Consider the following 21,193-nt stretch of genomic DNA (forward strand, 5'->3'; position numbering starts at 1 on the left):
AGGAAAAAAGCTCTTGTTTCGGCCATGCACGTTTCTTTTGTAAGGCACTGGGGACTAGTTCAATTTTCACCCAGAAGAACCAAGAAGAAGTCTGGTAACCAGTTTGGTTACAAAATGGCGGTCGGAACAAACAATCTGTAGCTAGAGCGTGTTTGAGTTGTTTTTTCATTCAATAACGATTTTTTCAGCTATATAGTAGGTCATTGAAGGTTGAAAGGTAGGTCTTTCTGATCAATGAGCGAATAAGAAATGGCTCAGCGCAAAACCTTGTTCAATGTTTGGGCAGATTTTTTTATTGCTTGTCAGCATGGGAAAGTACGTACCTTCAGGAGAAGTTAGGCTTTGTGGTCCTGGGTGATTGGTGAAACGTTTCATTGTGTTTTTATTTCTCTGTCTCACTTTTTTCGTAAGATATCGGGTTTTTAAGCTTACATCTTGATGTATGATACAACAGCTCATAAAGAAAATTAATGTTTTATTCTTAGTGTTGTAATGAGATGATCTGAAGATTTTTATCATGAGTTCATCCGCAGCAAAGGTGAGCATTTAGTAGACTAGTTTAGTTATTTATATTTGCTTGTTTTTCGGTCAGTACACATTATTGCTGACTGTCCACTTGAAAGGTCAAGTTTACAAGCCACATACTAGACACATCTTGTTATGAATATCCCCCAATAACGGCTAGTACGCCATGATAGTTCAAAGAAGCCGCATCGCGGTAAAACGTTTTTGTGTTGTTGTCCGTACTACAGCAATTATTATATCAGTATTTTTTATTATATACCAAGTAATATTTTATACTTAAAACTACAATCTTGTTAAATGGCTGGAAGTATCTTTCATTTTTGTGATGAAATTCACCCTCTCCTTAAATCAAAGATAAAGGCATACTGGTTTTGTATGAGGTCACTGCCCTTTGTACCAATGTGTCCTTGAATAAGTTGACAAAGCTTTCTGGTTCAGTAAAACCTATGACCTCAAACTACAAAAAGATCACATTGCCAGACTACCAACTATGTAGTTCAATGGCTGATGTCTTTATGTGTCATCTTGAGCAAAAGCTAGCTGATATATTGATGATACCCTAGTCAACAGACTGCCCAAAGCTGATACTGCAGCTGATTTCCTCACTACTCTCATTGGCCTCCATCCTAGCCTTGTGTTCATGATAGAACTTCCTGTTAAGAACGACATCCCTTTCATCTGCATCGAAATAATAAAAAATGGAATGAAACTTCAGGCACAAGATCACAGCAAACTGGCCAATACTGGTTTACTCTTGCATTTCCAAAGTCGTAGAGATTGTTTACTAAAAACTTACAGTGATACATTGTGCACACACTTTATGTTTCACTACTGAAGCCTTCAACCAAGATTACTCAAGATTACATTCCATGTTTATGCAGCTTTACTATCCCATGGGCCTAATGAACTTCACCATTAACAACTTCATTCTAAACATTTCATCTGATAAAGAAATAGAAAAAGTTGATGATAGCAGTGTTATCAGAATCAGCCTTCCATTTAAGGATCAAAAACATCTACTGATGCAGTTAGAAAGTAAATGCATGATTTCTGTCTCAAGATTGCTTTGCTACCAGTTTTCATCAGCAAGAAACTGGAACAAACGCTGACGCTGTCAGAGATCAAGCCTTTGATTGTGAACTGGTGATCCATTGTGTATTTTATTTTCATGTGATCTGTGTGATGCAGATTATTCAGATTATGTAGCCCTTCAGCTTAACCAATGCATTTTCAAACACAAGACCTCGGTGACTACCAAGTATTTATTATATTGGATGCTCAGGGGGACTAAAATCTACTCTTAGAAAGCTATTTTCACACATTGAGAAGTGTGAAGGGAAATTTGATTGCCTCACTTATGACCTGGTAATGGCGTTCAGTAAACATTGAAACATCCTAGATTTTCCTGGTTTTTATTATTCTCAAAATGGACTTGAAATTAGCTATATTTTTTTTAATGAACTATCATTTTTAGGGAACCAGCCAACCACCCAATGCTATGAAAATTATAGAAGATATGTACACAATGAAATTTCTTGCCCCCAGCAGGAATCAAACCCACGGATTTCCAGTTACTAGTCTGGATGCTTTAACCACTGAGCTAATTGGGTGACCCATCCACATGAGTCACCCATAGCTCAGTGGTTAGAGCATCCAGACTACTAACTGAAAGTTGTGGGTTCGATTCCTGATGGGGACTCGGAAATTTTTTCCAAGAATTTTCCGTGTACATATCTTCTATTTCATAATAGTTTTTACCACAAATTATTTTTATACCTGAATAATTTTAAATAATTTTTATCAATACTTAGGTAGCTGAAATTTTCACAGCTGCTGGAGAAGCTTTTTCCCATTTGGGAGAACTGACAATGCAACTGCACCCATTAAATAGTGAGACTGGTGTGACGTCTCCCTTAGCATCAAGTGTAAGGTACTCACACTTTTTTTGTTTTTATACTGTGGAGTCCCTCGGAAAATTGTGAGAATGGTACTCTATAAAATATTCTATCGATATTAGTTATTGTAGTTAAAATTAATCAAGGCTCATTCTTCTCAATGCCAGGAAGAGTCACTGACATCAGGTGGCATGCTTTACCCTTTGTAGTTTCTTGTACCTTTTTAATCAACCTTGCGGAAGCCAGTTGATGCCCTTTTTTTGTTCTTTATTTATTTATTTATTCACCACCATATACAATGATAGAAAGTTACAGTGAATAATAGGCTAGGATCTTACATAAGTTTAGAGTGAATAATAAAAGTAACAGAAGAAGTAAGAAGTGGCAAGGAGACCTCAAGAAACCCCCGGGCTTATACTGAGAGGTCTCCTCCGAGATATGTTAGGACTGTAAGACTAGTAAAGACATTGTATTCAGATTTTTTAACATACGGTGGTAAGACTAAAAAACATAACAGAGTCGGACGTTTCATACAATTAACTGAGGAAATCAAGAAGCTTTCTTTTGAAGGTAGATAGACTAAGGGAAGGCGTAATCGATAATGGCAAAGCGTTCCATATTTTGGGCCCTCTAAAGATTATAGTAAATTGCTTGATATTAGGTTGGCAGGTTTGAGGTCGAAAATGAGCTGACGTTCTAGTATCATAATTATGAATTTGACCACCTGTCAGTTATTAAAAAAAATCTAGGATATTCAATTGTGCAAATAAAGGTGCAGAAGGTGAAAGGTGATTAGAATTTGTCATCAATATAAATACCTAAGAACTTAACTTCTGTTACTTGCTTGAGGGGTATACTGTATACTGTAATGGAGAGAAACCTCTACTCCAGCTCTCCCCCCCCCCCCCCCCCCCCATTTTTCACTCTTGTACTCACAGATTAAAGTCCTGTTCAATCCTGCAGTATCCTTCCAGGGATTTACAATTGCAAAAACCTTACAGTTAAGATTTCATTGGATTCTGTAAAATCTTACAGGATTCTTACCCCTATATGGACAGGGAAGCAAAGTGACGATTTTGGTAGGTCACCATTTTCAATCAGGAATGTTGCCAATCGAAAGAGCGTCCAAAAACACGTAGTTGGGATACATTTTTTTTAGAAATTGGCGACCTAACCAAAAGTGCACTTTTTTGGTTAGCCTACCCTACCCCCCTCAGGGGCAGTTCTATGAGTCTGCTCCCAAGGGAGGCACAAAACCTACTCCATAGTAGGTTTTCTTGCATGCTGATTCCATTTTCAATGTTTTCACTTGACTCTGACGAAGGCAAAGTCAAATACTCACCCCTATATGGACGGGGAAGCAAAGTGACGATTTTGGTAGGTCGCCATTTTCAATCAGAATTGTTGCCAATGGAAAGGGCGTCCAAAAACACGTAGTTGGGACACATTTTTGTTAGAAATTGGCGACCCAACCAAAAGTGCACTTTATATATAATATATAATCTCATTGTAATTGGTTTCTGAAAAACCATTAGTGTATGGAATCAATAAAGTTGTATTTGTATTTATCATTGTCAACTATTTCATGGTAGACTTAACCGCTTTGCCATTTAGCCTGAAACATTTGATGCATTGCCAAACAATTTCTTGTTGAGCTGTACCATATGAAGTTATGCTGGACTGGTTGTTATGCTGTGCTATTCAACATCATATTGAGCTATTTCAGGCAATGCTATGTCATTTGATGCTACGGTCAACCATTCTACATTACACTCAGCTATTTCACTTCATTTCATGTTACACTGTACCATTTGCGATTGCAATGTGTTGTTTGAACATCGAGAACTAGTCCATTTTCGTTTTGACTGTTCTACAATGCAAATAAAGGGCTATTCACACTTTGACTGGACTGTTTATAACTATTTCATGTTCCACTTCAATATGACTTGCTAGACTGTTTGTGTTTTGGCTAGACCATTGTGTTTACACGTTCCTATTGCAGTGTAAAAAGTTGAATAGTTTGTACTTTGGCTGTGCCACTTTTCGATTGTCTGTGTTATTTTGTTATGGAGACTTGAACCATCTCTTTCTTGTTTGTACCGTTTGAAATTCATGTATTTTTGGTGGCAACCGGCTGCCCATACATTCTTTCTCATTGTGTTACTTAATATTACACATGTGAGAAACCTTTTGCGATACAAATACAGTGGAACCTCTCTTTAAATAATAAAAAATAAATAAATCACTTTTATTATTTAATTGTCAAATGTAGTTAGCTCGCAGAACACTAATTGGGGACACTATCCCGGTTGAATCGGAATTTAGAAATGTTGGTTTTTGAGGAGAAGGGAAAACTGGAGTACCCATAGGAAAACCTCTCAGAGCAAGGATGAGAACCAACAAAACTTATCTATCCCACATATGAGGCGGAGTTCGGGGATCCATCCCGGGCCATATTGGTGGGAAGCGAGTGCTCTCACAACTGTGCCATCCGTGCTCCCCCTTACGCACACCTATTTAGTACGGAAACCTGCCTATTACAGACAGTTCACTTGGTCCCTGAGGGACTGAAATCCATACAAAGCATACTTCTTTAAAACAGATGCCTCTATAATATGGACACTTATTCGTGTCCCCTTGGTGTCTGTAATAAAGAGGTTGAACTATAATTAAGAACTTCTTCTGCATCTGGAAAGCTTATAAAATTTATTTTTGAGAGCTTGTTGTTTCATAAAATTATGGCGTTTTTTATGGGTAATAATAATAATTATTAATTCTCCTTTACTTTAATGTAAATCCAAAAGTAACAAAGGCCATTGTTCTGGAAACTGTACAATACATTTTATAGTGGTTTTCAAAGGCATTTACCTGTAAATATGGTCAAATGTTTCTTTCAGATATTCCTATACATTATTTCATTGCGTCATTAAAAAATTAATTTTGACAGTTGCAATCAGCATATAGATGTATGCTACACAATCGGAGACAAAGTAAAGATTTATTTTGATCTATCAGTTCAAACCCCAATGACTAACACCCTTTAAATTTGTTGTTTCAGCAACAGTGGGAAGTGGGGAGATGAGGAGATTGAGATGCTACGAAGTGCAGTAAAGAGATTTGGAGAAGATTTAAAGAAAATCAGTAGCCATGTTAAGAGCAAGTCTGTGTAAGGGAATTACACTGAGGATTAAATTAACCTTAGTTATGATTAGCTCAAATCCAACCATGCAGACACCCTCACTAGTTAGGTATTAGTTAAAGGATTATTAACTCTATGTAATGTACATCTAAGAAAGGAAGTCTTATGACACATAAACAGCTCAAATGTAGCTGCAGTGATTCATGATTTAATAAAAATAATAATAATAATAATAATGATAATAATAATAGTAATGATAATAATAATAGTAATAATAATAATAATAATAATAATAATAATAATAATAGTAATAATGATATTTAGAGAGCGTTAAGTGCCAAGCTAACTCAAGGTTAATTAGGGTAGCTCTCAACTAAAAATTACTATTTATATCAAACAGCATTATCTACTAGTGAGAATATGACATGAAACAGAGAAATAAATCAACTAGTGGCTCATTTGGAGAAGAATAGTTGTGAAAAAAAACTAAAATGGATCATAAGCCAGATCCAGTTTGCGAGTCAGAAATCTTCAGACTGCTGTGGGATTTCAAGATACAAACAGGTTGCCACATAATTTGATCAAAATAAGCCAGAAATTTGTTCTTCTGAACAAGAAGGAAAAACCTGCCTTATTATCAACATTACCTGCTGCACCTTCAGCAGCAGGATAGACAGTAAGTTGAGGTACAAAGCTGAGAACTACCATGATTTAAAGCATGAGATGAAATGGATTTGGAACTGCCGATTGGTCTTGGTCATTCCAAAAGTCATTGGTGCACAATGGGTACAGTCTTAGGCGGATTTGGGTAAAAGTTGAAACTGCTTGAGATGTACAACATGGAGCTCTTGCAGCATGTGTGTTTGCTGAGGACCGCCAGAATCCTGAGAAAAGTGTTAGAACACAGGTTAACAATGTGATTTGATATGAAGTCAATTTGTGATCAGTGTAATAATAATCACTCAAGACCAGGATGGAGCTGGATCAACGTAGTTTACTGAGCGAAATCAGAAAGGTTATCAACGTTCCAGACTCTACACACAACCAGTCCTCTGGATGCATGTCTACGACATTGTAGAGAATACCGCTGTTTGTTGCAGCTTTCCCCTAAAAAATGATGATAAACAAAGTTAAAACAAAGAAATAAAAAAGGTTTCTACAGGAATTAATCAATTATCCAAAAGAAATGTCAAAACTAAGAACTTTTAAAGTTTTTAAAAGTCAAACATAGTCCTTGAAGCCTGAATGTCTCTGTATCACCTGCTCACTTCTAGTCTTGTATTGCTTTGATGCTTTCTCTTCAGCAATCAGCTGAAGAGTTGCTCTCCTGCTCTTGGAATGCTAAGACAGGTTCTCCTGCTACATGGGTTGCTATATCGACCTGCTCCTTGAGAGTAAATTTTACTCTCGCAGATGGTGGGTTTTGAAGAAGTGAGTTGTCTGTTGACAGAGGACCATTACCTGGTAGTTTCATCAACATGTTTCTATTCCTGCATTATTCCCCACCACTATCTGTTTGAATTTTGTAAGACCTTGATGTTTCTGCATGGTCCACTTCCACCCCTGGTTCCCAGCGATTTCACATGCGCACTCTGATCTGGTCACCTTTGTTGCATTGTGGGAATATCACAGCTAGAACTAAACAACAGAACTAAACAGCGGAACTTTTAATAATGAAGCCAGTTGCAAGACACCATGCACAAGGCTGCGAGCGTGGTTACAAGGCTGGGGCGGACATGGTGTTCAGCGGTCTAGCAGTGTCACACATGACACGCCACATCCTCTTCTCTTTAACAAAGAAACAAACATAAAAATCAATGTTTCAGTGCTCTATCTAGAAAGCATTAAGTGTCTTAAGTGTTTAAAGATTGGTCGCGCAGACAAGTGTTCGTTTAGCATAGATCATAATCTTCTTGCCAGGCAGGCGGGTGTCTTACACGACCAGAGCATCTTGGTTCAAAACTCGGCAGGGTCTCTTTCCTCCGATTCACCAGGTGCTGAGAAGGGTAAGGTATTTAATCTCCTGTACTTGTGCTCTGCTCCAGTTCATGTCTTTGCCTTGGTGTGGGGTGCAAGCAACTTGCATCTTGTGCCAGCTCTGGAATCACTTCCTCAACACCGTTCCTGGGCGGTGGTTCTGGAGTAGAGCGCAGTTGGCGTCGGTTTCTGCGAAAGGTTCGGCCTTCAACTTCAACTTCATAAGAGCGCCTGCCAAGACAAGAGAATGAGTGCAGACACCAAGACTCCATTTCTGTTCACCTGGATGCCTCATGTGGACAGTATCTCCAACCAGCAAGAGGTGGAGAGAGATTCTTTGTACCTCTGTTGTATTGCGTGGATTGCACTCTCTTCTCTGCTTCCAGGTTCTTTCTGGTTGTCACCTGGTCAGCACAAGGCTTAAGCAGCTTCTCGGCAGTGGGCAGTATAGTGTGCTAGTGCGTAGACCCATCAGCCTTTGAACGGGTGAGGTGCCAAATCCCTTGCTGGGGGTGTTTCGCGGATCTAGAATTGCCAGTAAGGGATCATTCTTGTCCTCCTTTGCTTTCCTTAACAGTCCTTTACATGTTTCAGGCGCGTAGGAGGGGGGGTTCGAGGGGTTCGAACGAACCCCCTTTGAAGATCAATAATGGCGGAAGTAAAACTTTTAAATAAAGTTCCTGTGGTCGAAATACATTAACCAAAGAAATATAGAGATATAAACCCGTTCTTTAGGCCAGAGGTGGAAAATTATGGTTCAGGACGGACGAATTGTTGCTGATTCGTGTGCTTCGTCACTAAAAGCATGTGATCCCGACGACTTCCCCAACCTGTACATGCTCCTGAAAATTGCTGCTACCCTTCCAGTCACCACTTGTGAATGTGAATGTTCCATAAGCACAATGAGGAGGTTGAACAACTACATGAGGTGTACCATGGGAGAGAGTAGGCTGTCCGCCCTGGCTCTAATGCATATCAAATATGATATGCCTGTCAATCTCGACGAGATAGTCAATTTGTTCGAAGGCCTACACCCGACAATGATGCAGTTTACCAGTTTGGTGTATGACTATCAGCAGATAGAATAGCTATCAGAACTTGACAAGGCGCGGAATGTACATTGAACTTTCTTGTTTAAGTTGAAACAATTATGCCGTCGAAATGATGTATATAGCTTAAAAAGCTGCTATACAACAAAATTGTGATTTGCCTAAAATGGGTCTCAAAATGCAGGAAATGAGGTTTCTGGGAACCTCCGGCGCTCAGCAAGATTTGCGGCTCAATGAACACCCCTCTCGAAACCTTAGCTACACGCCTGTGTTTTGACAGCATTTTCTGCTTTCTCATTTGACTATGGATATAGTGGGCTTAATGTTCGGTGCTCGAACTTCCATTTAGTGGCAAACTTCACAAATGCTTCTTTGGCGAATTCAGGGCCATTGTCAGTGATAACTACCTCGGGAATCCCATGACGAGCAAACTGCACCTGAAATTGCATATTTACAGCATGTGCCGTCTTCTTGTGAATCTCCGCGACTTCAAAGTGGTTGGACCAGTAACCTACTAGGATCAGGAATGTTTGATGTCTCATTTCAAAAAAATCAGCTACAATCTTTTCCCATGGGCGAGAGGGCAAGTTATGAGGGTTCAGCTCTTCCCGACCTTGTGTTGGTCTATACGTTTGGCAAGTGGAGTATCTTGAGACAAAATCACAGATCTCCGCACTCATTCCTGGTGAGTATAATATATGCGTGAGTGACAAATGCAACTTTCAATGCCAATGTGACTGCTGTGTATCTGATTCAGCATGTCGTTATGGAGCAATCGACGTACTACCAGCTGCTCACCACAGAAAACCAACCCTTGACACTCAATCAGCTCACTGCGCTCATCATAGTAAGGGCGAACAGCAGGCAGGCAGTGTTTCTTCTCTGGCCAGCCTTGCACAACAACCTGAATTAACTCCTGGATCTCAGGTTCTGCAGCTACTTGCTCCCGGAACACATCTCATTTGGGGGTGCCCACTCACACATGTTCTTCATGGTCTACCTTCTCGAGGGTGTGAATCTCACAGGGCTTTGAGTGAGCTCCTTCTGTTGCTTTCATGTAGGCTCGACTAAGTGTATCAGCAATATACATGAGGTAGCTTTTCTTGTATTGTTCATCTATATTGTACTTCTGTAACACCAGACGCATGCGCTGTAGGCACTTGGGTGACTTATGGATCTCCTTCATAAACACAGTGGTCACTTTCAACAGTTACTGTATCACGTCCATACAAGTATTGGTCAAACTTGTCACAGGACCACACAATGGCCAGCATTTCTTTTCAATTTGCATGTAGCGCATTTCTGTGTCAGTCAGGGCACGGAACGCATAACAAATGGGGTGGTCATCTTGCAGAAGAACTTCTCCTAAACCAGACTGGCTAGCATCGCGCTGTACAGTGACAGGTTTGCTTACATCATAATACTTGAGCACAGGTGCTTCTGTAAGAAAATTCTTCATAGTCCCCATACTGGAACTCCACATCCAACTTGGTTTTTCAGAAAACTTCCTCTGGCATTTCTACATGTTTTACTTGGGGGTTGGCTAAACGGCACTTAGACTGGAAGTGGTTCTTTTGGCCGCACAGGTTTGCTCATAGGCGGGACACTAGCAAGTAGCATGATGGTAACCACAAATAAAACAACATTCGGGTCAGTGGCAGTTTGGGTCACATGTCTTCCTTTGATTCTGCGGGGTCTGTCTGACTGCACCAACCACCTCCTCAGACGCACTGCTCATCATCTTTAGCTGTTGACTGGTCCGTTCAGCTGCTTTACATATATCTAATGCTTTCTGTAAAGTCAAATCAGTGACTCGCAATAGCCATTCTCGGACCTTGTTGTCACGAATGCCTAGGACCAAGCAATTGTGTAATATTTTGTAGGGAGTGATGCCATCGTGAGCACAGTTCTTCGCAATTATATGGAGCTTGGTTAAGTAAGCGGCAATGCTCTCACCAGCTTCCTGTTTTCTGTTATTAAAGTGATATCTTTGGTTAATTACTTGTGTACGTGTTTTGCAATACTCGTCGAATTTCATCAGCGCATCCTTCATTTTGTCATCCTGTTCACCTACTCTCCAGGTAAATGTATTGAAAATCTTGACCACATCCTCTCCGATGGCAGAGAGTAACATTGAAGCTCGCACAAGGTCAGTAAGTTTATAAATCCCGGCAGCGATTTTGTAACGCTGCCATATATTCTTCTACTGTTTCCAACTTGTGGCTAGTTTATCATCTATTACAAGAGGTTTCGGCGGTGGAAGCTGGTAGTATAATCAGTGGCGCAGCAGCTTGTTCTTCGGTGTCAGGCATCTTGTGCAAAATACCATAATGCGCCAATCACATGCAAATATTCACTTGTCCTGTCGGCTTTGTACTTGTCCTTTTTGTTGTGAATTTGTCTTGCTTCTCCTCTAGCAAAGAGGTTGACTCACTTCTTACACCATGTCGTGTTGTGGGAATAATATCACAGCTAGAACTAAACAACAGAACTTTTAATATGGAAGCCAGCTGCAAGACACCATGCACAAGACTGGGAGCGTGGTTACATGGCTGGGGCGGACCTGGTGTCCAGCAGTCTGGCAGTGTCACGAATGACATGCCACAACCTTTCTCTAAGGCTGTCAGGTGTTTGGTGTGCTGATCAAAGTAGTATTTTTGCTTTTCCCGCTTTAGCTTTAATTTCTCCTTTACTTTGTGTGGATCCAGGACTTTGGGCTGCAGCTGAGCCTCAGTTATGGGGATGATTGATCAGAGCTGGATGAATGTAGTTTAATGTCTATTGAGCAAAATCACAAAGGTTAACAACATGGCCGACTCTACACACCACCAGTCCTCTAGACGCATCTCTTCTACATTGTAGAGAATACCGCTGATCATTACAATCAGGTCCTCCCTTTACCAACCTTACTGATACTATTAAGCAAATTAATGTAGGGGAATTTGCTAACTAGAATTAACGAACATAGTTTGTTATTTATAATATTAACGGTATGTTTATTGCCAATACTGATGTTAGTATATCAATGAACCAACTGCTCATCTTCTCTACCATCAAACTTCAGGTTATTTTTTCACCTATCCTGCATAATGTGATATTGAACAAAATGATGCAAATTTAGTTACATGTAGGCTTCATCAGTGTGGGTTTATCTAGGAGCATTTCTTAGATGACCAGGCTATAATTCATACTTGTACATAATCATGTGGTTTGTGGTACATTGTGTACATCGGTGTAACTTTAAATTGATTTTGTATGTTTTAATATTGTTACATAACAAAAATGCCCTTAATTCAATAATTAATATTATTGCATTAAACCATTTTGTTTAATGTTTTATTAAGGACTTTGGTCAACCGTTTTAATTTTTTGCCATTTTTTTAAACTGTTATGGAAACCGGTTAAACGCTTGAGTGAAGTGTTTAGTATCCGTTTACAACCGTTTTTCCTGGCTGACCGTTTAACGGAAAAACCTTAGTGTCCATTTTCCCAAAGAAGGTCACAATAATTGTGACCTTCTTTGGTGTCAAGACTACACAGTCTAGGAAAATAATTATTATTTTCCATACCAGTTGCATTGCTATGTCAGTATTGTAATATGGTAACATATCATCTTACAATAATAAAACCTTTTTTTAACAGAGCACAAATAAAATCTGCATTGAAGAAAAAGCTTCATGAACAGGACACCTCTGCAGCCAATGTTCAAAAATCAAAGAGCAAAACACAGCCAACCATCAATGAACCACAAACAAAGAAGATGAGAATAGAAGGTACAACACTGTGAAGTTTTTGTGAATATTGGAAAGAGGTGTCAAGACTACACAGTCTTGGTTGCAAAATTTCATTTTTGTAACCTCCAAACTTTCTTAGCTGTGCAAAAGAAACAAGGTTGTCAGGATGGCTTCATGCAATTTGACCAAAATTTTGCAAGACTGTATTTCAACTATTCACCAACCGTACTATCTATGAAAATATTATACATGTACTTTTCTACTTAAAAGTGGCATCAGTTCATTGGATGTTTTAATTTAATCAGCTCATTATTCTGAATGTGGTAATGCCCAGCCAGTTTAAATTTGAGATTAACCATTTTCAATGTCTTCAATGCGGTACTGTTTCTTCAATGTTCAAGTCAAAGCACATTTTGTTCCTACATTACATTTTTTTCTGTCTTGTAACAAACGTTTATTAAGTTCTGAGGTGATCAGTGTTTAGTTGAAATCTTATGATTTTTTCAAAAATTTAAGGTGGCTGCCGCTCTGAACCCTTCCATCCAATTCTTTTAAACTTTGCAGAACATACGTTGTATCTGAATTTGCTGACCACAGTTCCATATTGTAACAAGCTCATTTTTGAATTGTACCCAATGATTTAAAACTCAAAAAAAGGGAGTTTTTAACAGGTTATATTGTTGCCATGGTAACCTGTTATACATGTCAAAAAAATTACCATGACTTGTTTTCCAGTGATTGGACATTTGTTTGATACCATTATTATAGCATCAACTGATAAAGTGTGGTAGTATTGACCTGTCAAATTAACAAATGTTCCATGTTGCCCTGCATCTGTTCGGTAATAGATCACAGATGATGTCAAAAGTGCACCTTATGCTTCACTGATGTTCTTACTACATTTTGACATCTTCTGTGATCTATTGCATTTTTTCAATACAACTTTTATTTTGTAAAACCAAAAAAAAAATTACACGATTCAGCTTGCATGATGATGCTTATAATGCAATATTTTCCTTACATTTAAAATACTTATAAGTTTTTAAAACATAATACTTACTAATACGATACGATATTTACAATTCAATATAAGACTATGTTAGAAACCATTTAGTTAGATTAATTACAATAAATTACAGTACTTTACATTACATCCTACAGAGTACAATAAAGAGTGGCTGAATACATCATTGCTAGTGCTAGTGAAAACAACTTCTTGTCAATTAAAGGTTTCATTTACTGAACAGACACAGAGCAACATGGAATCTATTTGTTTTATATGATAAAGAAGCAAAAGTTGTTAATGGTGGCATCATCTATGTGTCTGTCTTCCAGTAGATCATAAGTGAGAACCAATCAAATGGGTGTAGAACTATATTATAAGTATAAATAGATGGAAACTGTTGTGAGCCACTATTCTTATCCTCTGCACAGTCCAATCAAGCTCTGAAGATGATCATCTGTCATCAGCCTTCTCACCTGGTCTCATTCCTAGTACATCTGTTCCCGTATCAGACCTTCTTCCAGGTGGTGGCTCACCATTGAAGACTGTTGCTGCTAATGGTTCTGATAATGATGTTGATATTGTTGGCATTTTTGGTCATGGCCAGGATGCTGTTTTTCCTGAGATGCCTGGAGGTAACATTTCTTGTTAAACATCCACAAGTTAGAAAGATACAACATTCATCATGTTACAAGTGTGGGACAAGAAGTCTATAATGGAAATTGAACCCATGACCTTCTGTCGCATTGATAAGATGTTCTAATCAGTCAGATGTACTGAAAGATTCATGCTCAACAACAAATTTCACTGGGCTCCTGACTGATATTATAATTTTTCAAGAGCTATAAAAACTGTTTCCCAAGTAACTTTAATCTTCGTTGAAATTTTCATGTCAAAGAATTTTCATTTTTTTTTTTATTCTGGATTCCTGGTTTTAGGTAAATTCTTTTGCAGCGCTGCGAGTTGAATTTTGCAAAATTTGGGCGACCATATTCTGTCAAATTTGAGTCAACAAATTCTACAAAATCTGACCATTGCTATTTTCGCAAAATTTGGCCTCATCGTTTTTGATAGAAATCAAGAACGTAATTTCGCAAAATACTTGTATTCAAACTGTAGATTTGGCACATTTCGCAGAACTGAGGCGACTAAATAGAAATGGCAGCCACTACAACAGAACGCAAAACACCTCCAGAAAAAGAAAATGGCATTATGGCGATGATAACCCCTCACACAAATCCCCCCCACATTTGGTTTAACAAAGTGTTGAACCCATGTTGAAGCAAATGTTGGGATCATTTAAACGAACCTTTAAAAGCACTTTAAAAGGTCAGTTATACCAAGCCCTTCACTTATTATTTTCTGTCATAATTTCAAACAAATATATATTATTAATTATTATCGTTAAAAATAGAAACTGGTTGTATAAAGACTTGAATACAGCTGTACATGCAAAACTGAAACTTAATGTGCATTATTTATATTATTAGGCATGTGTGTGTGTGTGTTCCAGATCCCATTCAGCTGCAATATGACCCTACACTGTGTTTGTACAAGTTGTTATGATGACCATAGTAATGGCCATTTATCAAATTATTACAAGTTCGTTGTTGATCTTCCATGTATCTTGCTTTACCAGGGACGTAGCGACCATATACGCACGTACACACGTGCGTAACTTGAAAATCTAAAACAAAATTCATTTTATTTATTTATTTGACTTATTTATTTACTTACAGATTTTTCTGGCGAAAAGCAACTTATACACGTGCAAGAGTTTTCTCTTATTATTGCTGCTATTTTACGGAAAGAAAACTGTGTGAATATTGCACTGTTCATTTTAAGAGTTTAAAACCCAGTCATCGCAACGGCGATCGTCAAGACACTTGTGTCAACCTGCGCTGCCGAACGCAGTTTTAGCGAAGAGACTGAAACCCCTCTTCGAAGCACTATGAGTGAGGAGAGGCTGTCCTCTTTGGCAATACTCCAATCACACAAGGACAAGAATGTGGATAATGACAATCTAGTTTCCGAATTTTCCCGTCGTAAAGGGAGACGTCTCGCCCTTTTCCTGAGGCCACATTTACAGTGTACAGTTTATAATACGCAAGTCCAATATACACTTATATCAGTAGTACCAAAGGCTGACAAATAAACAACAAAGTTACTGAATAGTTAGCGTTTTTACATGCTTTGATTTATGAAATTTCTCCCTGGAAAAAATGGGAAATGGCATTTCTGAGACCCTAAAAATAAAAATTTTCTGTGGAGGCAGCCCCCACACCCCCCTAGAGGCTCGCGCCTTCGGCACTCGTTTCACTACGCCCTCCTTTGCGCGCCTAAACGGAAAAACCACGCTACGCCCCCGTTTACCTTCCTTAAGGATACAGGATCAGTAAACTGAAAATTATTATGGAAATGTTGGAATATTTGCAGATTGTTCAGATTTAATATTTTCATTTCTTTTCTTTTTCTCAGCATTAGGACCTCTTGAAACCCAGATTGCAGATGAGATCCTGTCTACAATGTGAAATCAAATGTGATGGACATCAGACATAACTGTGCTGTTTTCTGTGGGGAATGTTCCTACTGATGGTTTGCATATGATGTCATGGCGGCCATGTTGGTGGACAGGAACAATAAGATTTTTCTCCTCTGGGAGTAAACTTCCATTTTTATGCAAACTAAGTATTAAGCGAATTTTCTTTTCTTTTGCCCACCAACATGGTGGCAATGCAAACCCCGTATGTGCAGCACTTAGCCGTGTGTTGTTTTTAAAGATATTCAAACATGTTTGTTCATAACTTGACAGAGTTTTCTATCTAATTTAATTTCTTCTATAACCAAGCTGTGCAAAGTAATTTAGCCTGCTTGCAATCTTCAGCAGGCATGATGATCATCATCACAAAAAACAACCAAAAGGATATTAGGTTGTTCCTACAACCATTTCTTTCTTTTTATTATTATTGTTATTATTCTTTTTAATTTTGCTAAGAAAAACAAAACTCATGGGGATCTTAAGAACAAAGGAGGAATGTAAGCAGTCTAAAAGTAACCGTACAGTGATAAATGTTGAGACTCTGGCCACTGCAAAGGGCTTGCTGAACCCTGTAGATAATTGTACGCAAAATTGTACAATTGCAACCCATCACATTGTAAAAACAAAAGTAAGGTAACTTCAAATGAACTGTTGTTGTGCTGGGTGTACAGTTATACTGATTGGTAAATTATAAAGTACAGCGTTTTCATTCATCGTATTGAGTTTACAGTCTTAGTTAACTACCTATTGTAGCTATTTGTACCTATGATGTATAAAATAAACCTGAAAAATTAGCTGATTACTCAGGACTGACATGATAATGTAATGTATAAAGTCAGGAGAGAATGCTTATGGTTTTATGTTTAGCAAACATTTGCCAGGGATACAATAACTCATGCACCTTTTTTCAAGGCATCGCGTCATGTCTATCCTGAAGCCCACCATTGTGCATAAGTCTTTGCCTTTGCATTATTTGAGCACCAGACCATAATTAATAAAAGGCAATGGTTTTAAAGCCTGCCAAACTTCGTTATATGTTTTTGTAAGCATTTTTGGCCTTGACTGTGCACAGACCACAACGGATCAATGTTGTCCTGGCAGCCTGGGTTTCATAACCAGTCCCTCAATTAACTATGACCAGACTAACAGCTCATTAGCAGATGAGAACATTGTTTGGGTCATGGGTACAATGTGAATTATAACATAGCGCACGTGCATCCTAATCTAATTCCTATTGGCGTCATCATGGTACATTTCTCAACATACGCATGGCAGTGCGTTCATCCGATGATGCGTGCAAGTCAGATGGGGGAAGCATGCGAGCGCTGTGTTTTAAAAAAACTTTTACAGAGAAACAACACTATAAAAGATCTATATTTATAAGAGCATGAAGCTTAATGAAACGTTAAGATTGAACCGATATGAGAAACCATTTTCGCCTTTTGTTTTTTACAGAGAATTTTGTAATTAATCTGGAACAAACCCTGTTTTCCAGGAATCATTTACTTTATTTTCACTGTTATAAAAGAATTGGTTCGTGCTTTTAGCTGTGCGTATATCGAGTTATGGATGCACTTGGGAAGTTTGGAGAGCACTCAAGAAGCTAGAAGCTCTCACGCTTCTCTCGTGCTCTCCAAACTTCCTGCGTGCATCCATAACTCGATATACGCACGCTAAGCATGAACCAATTCTTAAATATTGCTTGTGTATGAAGAGGCAAAATTTACACTTGATTTATTTTTTATTGTTCTAACATGATATTGATACCTAGTCAAAATTGCTTTATAATTATGTACACAATAAATTTTACAGTTCTTTTATAATTTGTATAAAAAAATAATTCAGTTTGTGCATGCTGTATCACTTTCTTACTAATTTTCCTAGTCTGAAATTACAAGATAATAGTGAATTTATACAACATTACAACTACTAATGAGTAAAACAGCATCTCACCGTCGTTTTAAAAATTCCCCTCTATCTCTATCAATCAGACTTCTTTTAATATGGATGTAAATTTTTGACAGCTTAAGCATTGTTTACACTAGTGACACAACAACATTGTTATGCACAGTACAGACTGTAAAATGTCATTAATAGTTTTTGTTGATGTAATATGTTGCTAATTCGGTCTAGGCAAGATACCTGACATACAGTAGGCTGAAGGACACAATGGCATGGCCATGATGAGGTAGCTTTCAGCTGTTATGTTGTAAGTGTGAAATACAGTCTCTGAACCAGACATTAGAAGGAGTTAAGGACAGTGCCTACTATTGTTACAGCGCATACTTACTGCGCATCGCGAGATACTCGGGATTCCTATGGGTGGTGCCTACTAATACAGGAATATTTTTGCGCGGTTTAAAACTATACGGAGAAAGCAGAACTTAGCAAATGTTTTTGGTATCTCAAAAGAAAATTGGGGGTAACCATGCATTTTTCAGAGATAATTAAGCGTCAATTTAGGTAAAAATCCCATAAATTGCTTTTAATTATATTTTGGCGCATTTTAGAGATATTATTGCTTAATTATCTCTGAAAAATGCGTGGTTACCCCCAATTTTCTTTTTGGATTCCAATAGCCCTTGCTAAGATCTACTTTTTCCGTATTGTCATAAACCGCACAAAAATACTTCGGTATTAGTAGGCACCGTCCTTAAAAGAACCTTAAAACAAAAGGGTAACTTGTCCTTCACAAACTATTAAACATTTGCAAACTTAAAGCTGTCAGCCTTTGTCAACATAATTATAGTAAATCAGGTAACACATGACAGAAAGCTTATCTCTGGTCTATGTGAAGAAAAGATAAGCTTATTCAGTTTGGTTTGTTGAAAGGCTTATCATAAAAGTCCCAGAAGTTATCATCATTGTCATCAGCAGGGATATCTATTGGTGGAGGTAAGGGAGGCTGTACAGCATTTTCTTCTGGTGGTGGCATTACTGTGTTTTCAGTGCTTGGAGGTTTTTGTTCCTTCTTCTGTGGTTTCGGTTTAAGATTTGTCTTCTTCACTTTAGCTTGGGGTGGTGGAGGTTTCTCCATCTTTGGAATTACTGCTTTTGGTAGTTCATGTTTCATTTCTACGAAGAGCAAACAGAAAATAATGAATGTGAGTAACAACTAAAATAAATAACTAGTGAACCTCCTCAGGGTCACCCTTGTACTCTGATTGATTAAACTCTTTGGAATCATGGTAATATTAGGGAAGAGGTGAAAACTACTATCCTCAAACAGGACCAACCAAACCACAAAATAGATGGTGGTCTCTACCCTGCATCCCTGGCCCTACCTCAATCTCAAAAGATGGTGTCTTTATTGCATAGCCACCCCTCTATCCAGCAGTAAAAAATAACAATTATGAGATTCAAACCTCATTTTGCTTGTTTATCTAGCAATGGTGACTCTTGCAGATGAATATTTCTTTTTCAACTCAAATTTTAAAGCTAATAAATTTTATCCGTAATGTTCATGAGATAGGTGGTGCCTTCGACAAGCTCCCTACCTCAGACAAGGTGGGTCCTCTTTGAACAAACTTGTTTTCACCAGTTCTCTCATATAGGTTATTTTATAACTACAATAAAAGAAAAAATAATTACCATGTTTCTATAGAATGTAAGCATTACTCAAACCAGCAATGGAAACAAAACCCGCGCATATCAGTTTCTTGTTCTCCCAAACCTGCATGTTTCCACTGATTACTTTCATAGAAGGGAATATTTACAGTTAGTGTTGGTTTTATGGTTTCTTTTAATTCATTTTTAATTGAATAAATGAATACTTCCCCGTCTAACACTGAGTAATATGACTTTCGACACACACCTAGCATGAAAAGAAAAACGTCCCAAGCAGGAAATTTTGAACCCACATCTCCCCAGATGCTAGTCGGGCAATGATAACCACTAAACCACACTGGCAACATGGCCACTTGTTAAAGTGAGCAGTTGTATCATCCGCAGGCCATTCCACAGGAGCTTTTCTTTTTGAGGTATACATGTGTTTCTTGGCTTCTTAATTCCAACACGGGATTAGCATTTTTAATTGCATTCAATTTTAATAATTACTAGTTAATTTATTTTTTTTTTTTTTTCTTTTTTCTTTAACAGGACCCCTTTGAGAACAGAATTTATGTACTGGTGGGTTTAATATTATTATTATTATTATTATTATTATTATTATTATCGTTATCGTTATCGTTATCGTTATCGTTATTATTATTATTATTATAATTATTATTATTATTATTATTATTATTATTATTATTATTATTATTATTATTCAAGTTTTGATTCAATTGTACCATGAACCATGTACCATGTACCTCTGAAATGAAAATTTCATAATTCCTATTTAAAACTGGCACCATGTAAATACATGCACACTGTGGCCATAGCCCCCTGTTGAGGCTTTGGTTTCCAGTGGCCTGTTCTTTAGGCATGAGGTTAATAATTTACTGAGGTATACTAAAGAGTACGGATTTTGACATTGTGGTATATAAAAACTTCCTTGAGTTACCCCCCATCCCCCTCCCACTGGCCTCCCGCGCCATGCCACACACACACCCTGGGATCAAAGTGCCATATTCTAGAACAGCCTTTAAGCTTAAAATTTCCTGGCAAAGGTATTTTATAGCTACCTGCCTGTTTCGGTAGACTCTCAAGATAAGCATCCCATTTTTTCTTCATTCTTTCATGGTGTACATTAGCCGCTGACCATTGTCCAAATGCGTCAGTCTGAATACCAAAGAACTTGTCTCCCTCCGTTGATGGAATAACTGGTTGCTTCTTGAAAACTTTAGTTGTTGTACTATTCCACTCATTATTCCCAAGACCTGGAAAAACGTTCGATCTCAACGACATTGAAAGATTGTTATAGCTTCCAAAAGTGTTTCCACAAGACGAGCTTGAACGGTGACCAAGTCCATTGACACCTTTAATTAGTTGTTGTTCTTTTAACTTAACACGACCAGCGGGCGGGTAACTTGGTAAATTACTGGAATAAAGTCGAGGTTTCACTTCTCTCCACCTCCCATGCCCGTCTTGCACAATACGTCTTCTAGCGTCTACGTTTAAGCTCACGTTTGGTATCGATGACAACAGCTCACTGCTTGCTCTTTTGGGTGGAAACTTGGGTCGGATGTATTCCTCAATGTCGAGTAACGTTTCAGATGCGACGATTTCTGCCAAGGCAGCTTTTTGTTCTTCTGAACGCCCTTTGATTGCCATAACTTCTATTCATTATTAATAAACCAGTCTACGGCAGTAATACTGCTGTGCCCTCTTGAAGTACGTCTTAGTTCGTTTTCACCATCCGCCATATTTGTGTTGCATAGCAACACGC

General features: G+C 38.1%; 2 protein-coding genes across 2 annotated transcripts; one reads left to right on the forward strand and one right to left on the reverse strand.

Moving 5' to 3' along the window:
• Window positions 1-77: 77 nt before the first annotated feature.
• LOC146453400 (uncharacterized) lies at window positions 78-16,660 on the forward strand. The gene is made up of 7 exons (XM_085096678.1): window positions 78-217; window positions 486-538; window positions 2,337-2,455; window positions 5,479-5,586; window positions 12,228-12,358; window positions 13,754-13,957; window positions 15,801-16,660. The coding sequence occupies exons 2-7, from the start codon at window positions 518-520 to the stop codon at window positions 15,851-15,853; spliced, it is 636 nt and encodes a 211-aa protein (XP_084952804.1). The 5' UTR covers window positions 78-217; window positions 486-517; the 3' UTR covers window positions 15,854-16,660.
• A 1,861-nt stretch (window positions 16,661-18,521) lies between these two features.
• Window positions 18,522-21,184, reverse strand: LOC146453401 (uncharacterized). The gene is made up of 2 exons (XM_085096677.1): window positions 20,490-21,184; window positions 18,522-18,936 (listed from the first exon to the last, which is right to left on the reverse strand). The coding sequence occupies exons 1-2, from the start codon at window positions 21,076-21,078 to the stop codon at window positions 18,674-18,676; spliced, it is 852 nt and encodes a 283-aa protein (XP_084952803.1). The 5' UTR covers window positions 21,079-21,184; the 3' UTR covers window positions 18,522-18,673.
• Window positions 21,185-21,193: the final 9 nt, after the last annotated feature.

Source organism: Pavona decussata, unplaced genomic scaffold (genome assembly GCF_977016875.1).
Source record: "Pavona decussata unplaced genomic scaffold, jaPavDecu1.1 SCAFFOLD_330, whole genome shotgun sequence".
Classification (NCBI taxonomy): Eukaryota; Metazoa; Cnidaria; class Anthozoa; order Scleractinia; family Agariciidae; genus Pavona; species Pavona decussata.

Coding starts and splice junctions, on each gene's coding strand:
- LOC146453400 (XM_085096678.1), top strand. CDS start 518: ATGAGTTCATCCGCAGCAAAG. Junction 2,456..5,478: donor CCCTTAGCATCAAGTGTAAG/GTACTCACACTT, acceptor TTGTTGTTTCAG/CAACAGTGGGAAGTGGGGAG. Junction 5,587..12,227: donor CATGTTAAGAGCAAGTCTGT/GTAAGGGAATTA, acceptor TTTTTTTAACAG/AGCACAAATAAAATCTGCAT.
- LOC146453401 (XM_085096677.1), bottom strand. CDS start 21,078: ATGGCAATCAAAGGGCGTTCAGAAGAACAAAAAGCTGCCTTGGCAGAA. Junction 18,937..20,489: donor GAGTCTACCGAAACAGGCAG/GTAGCTATAAAA, acceptor TGCTCTTCGTAG/AAATGAAACATGAACTACCA.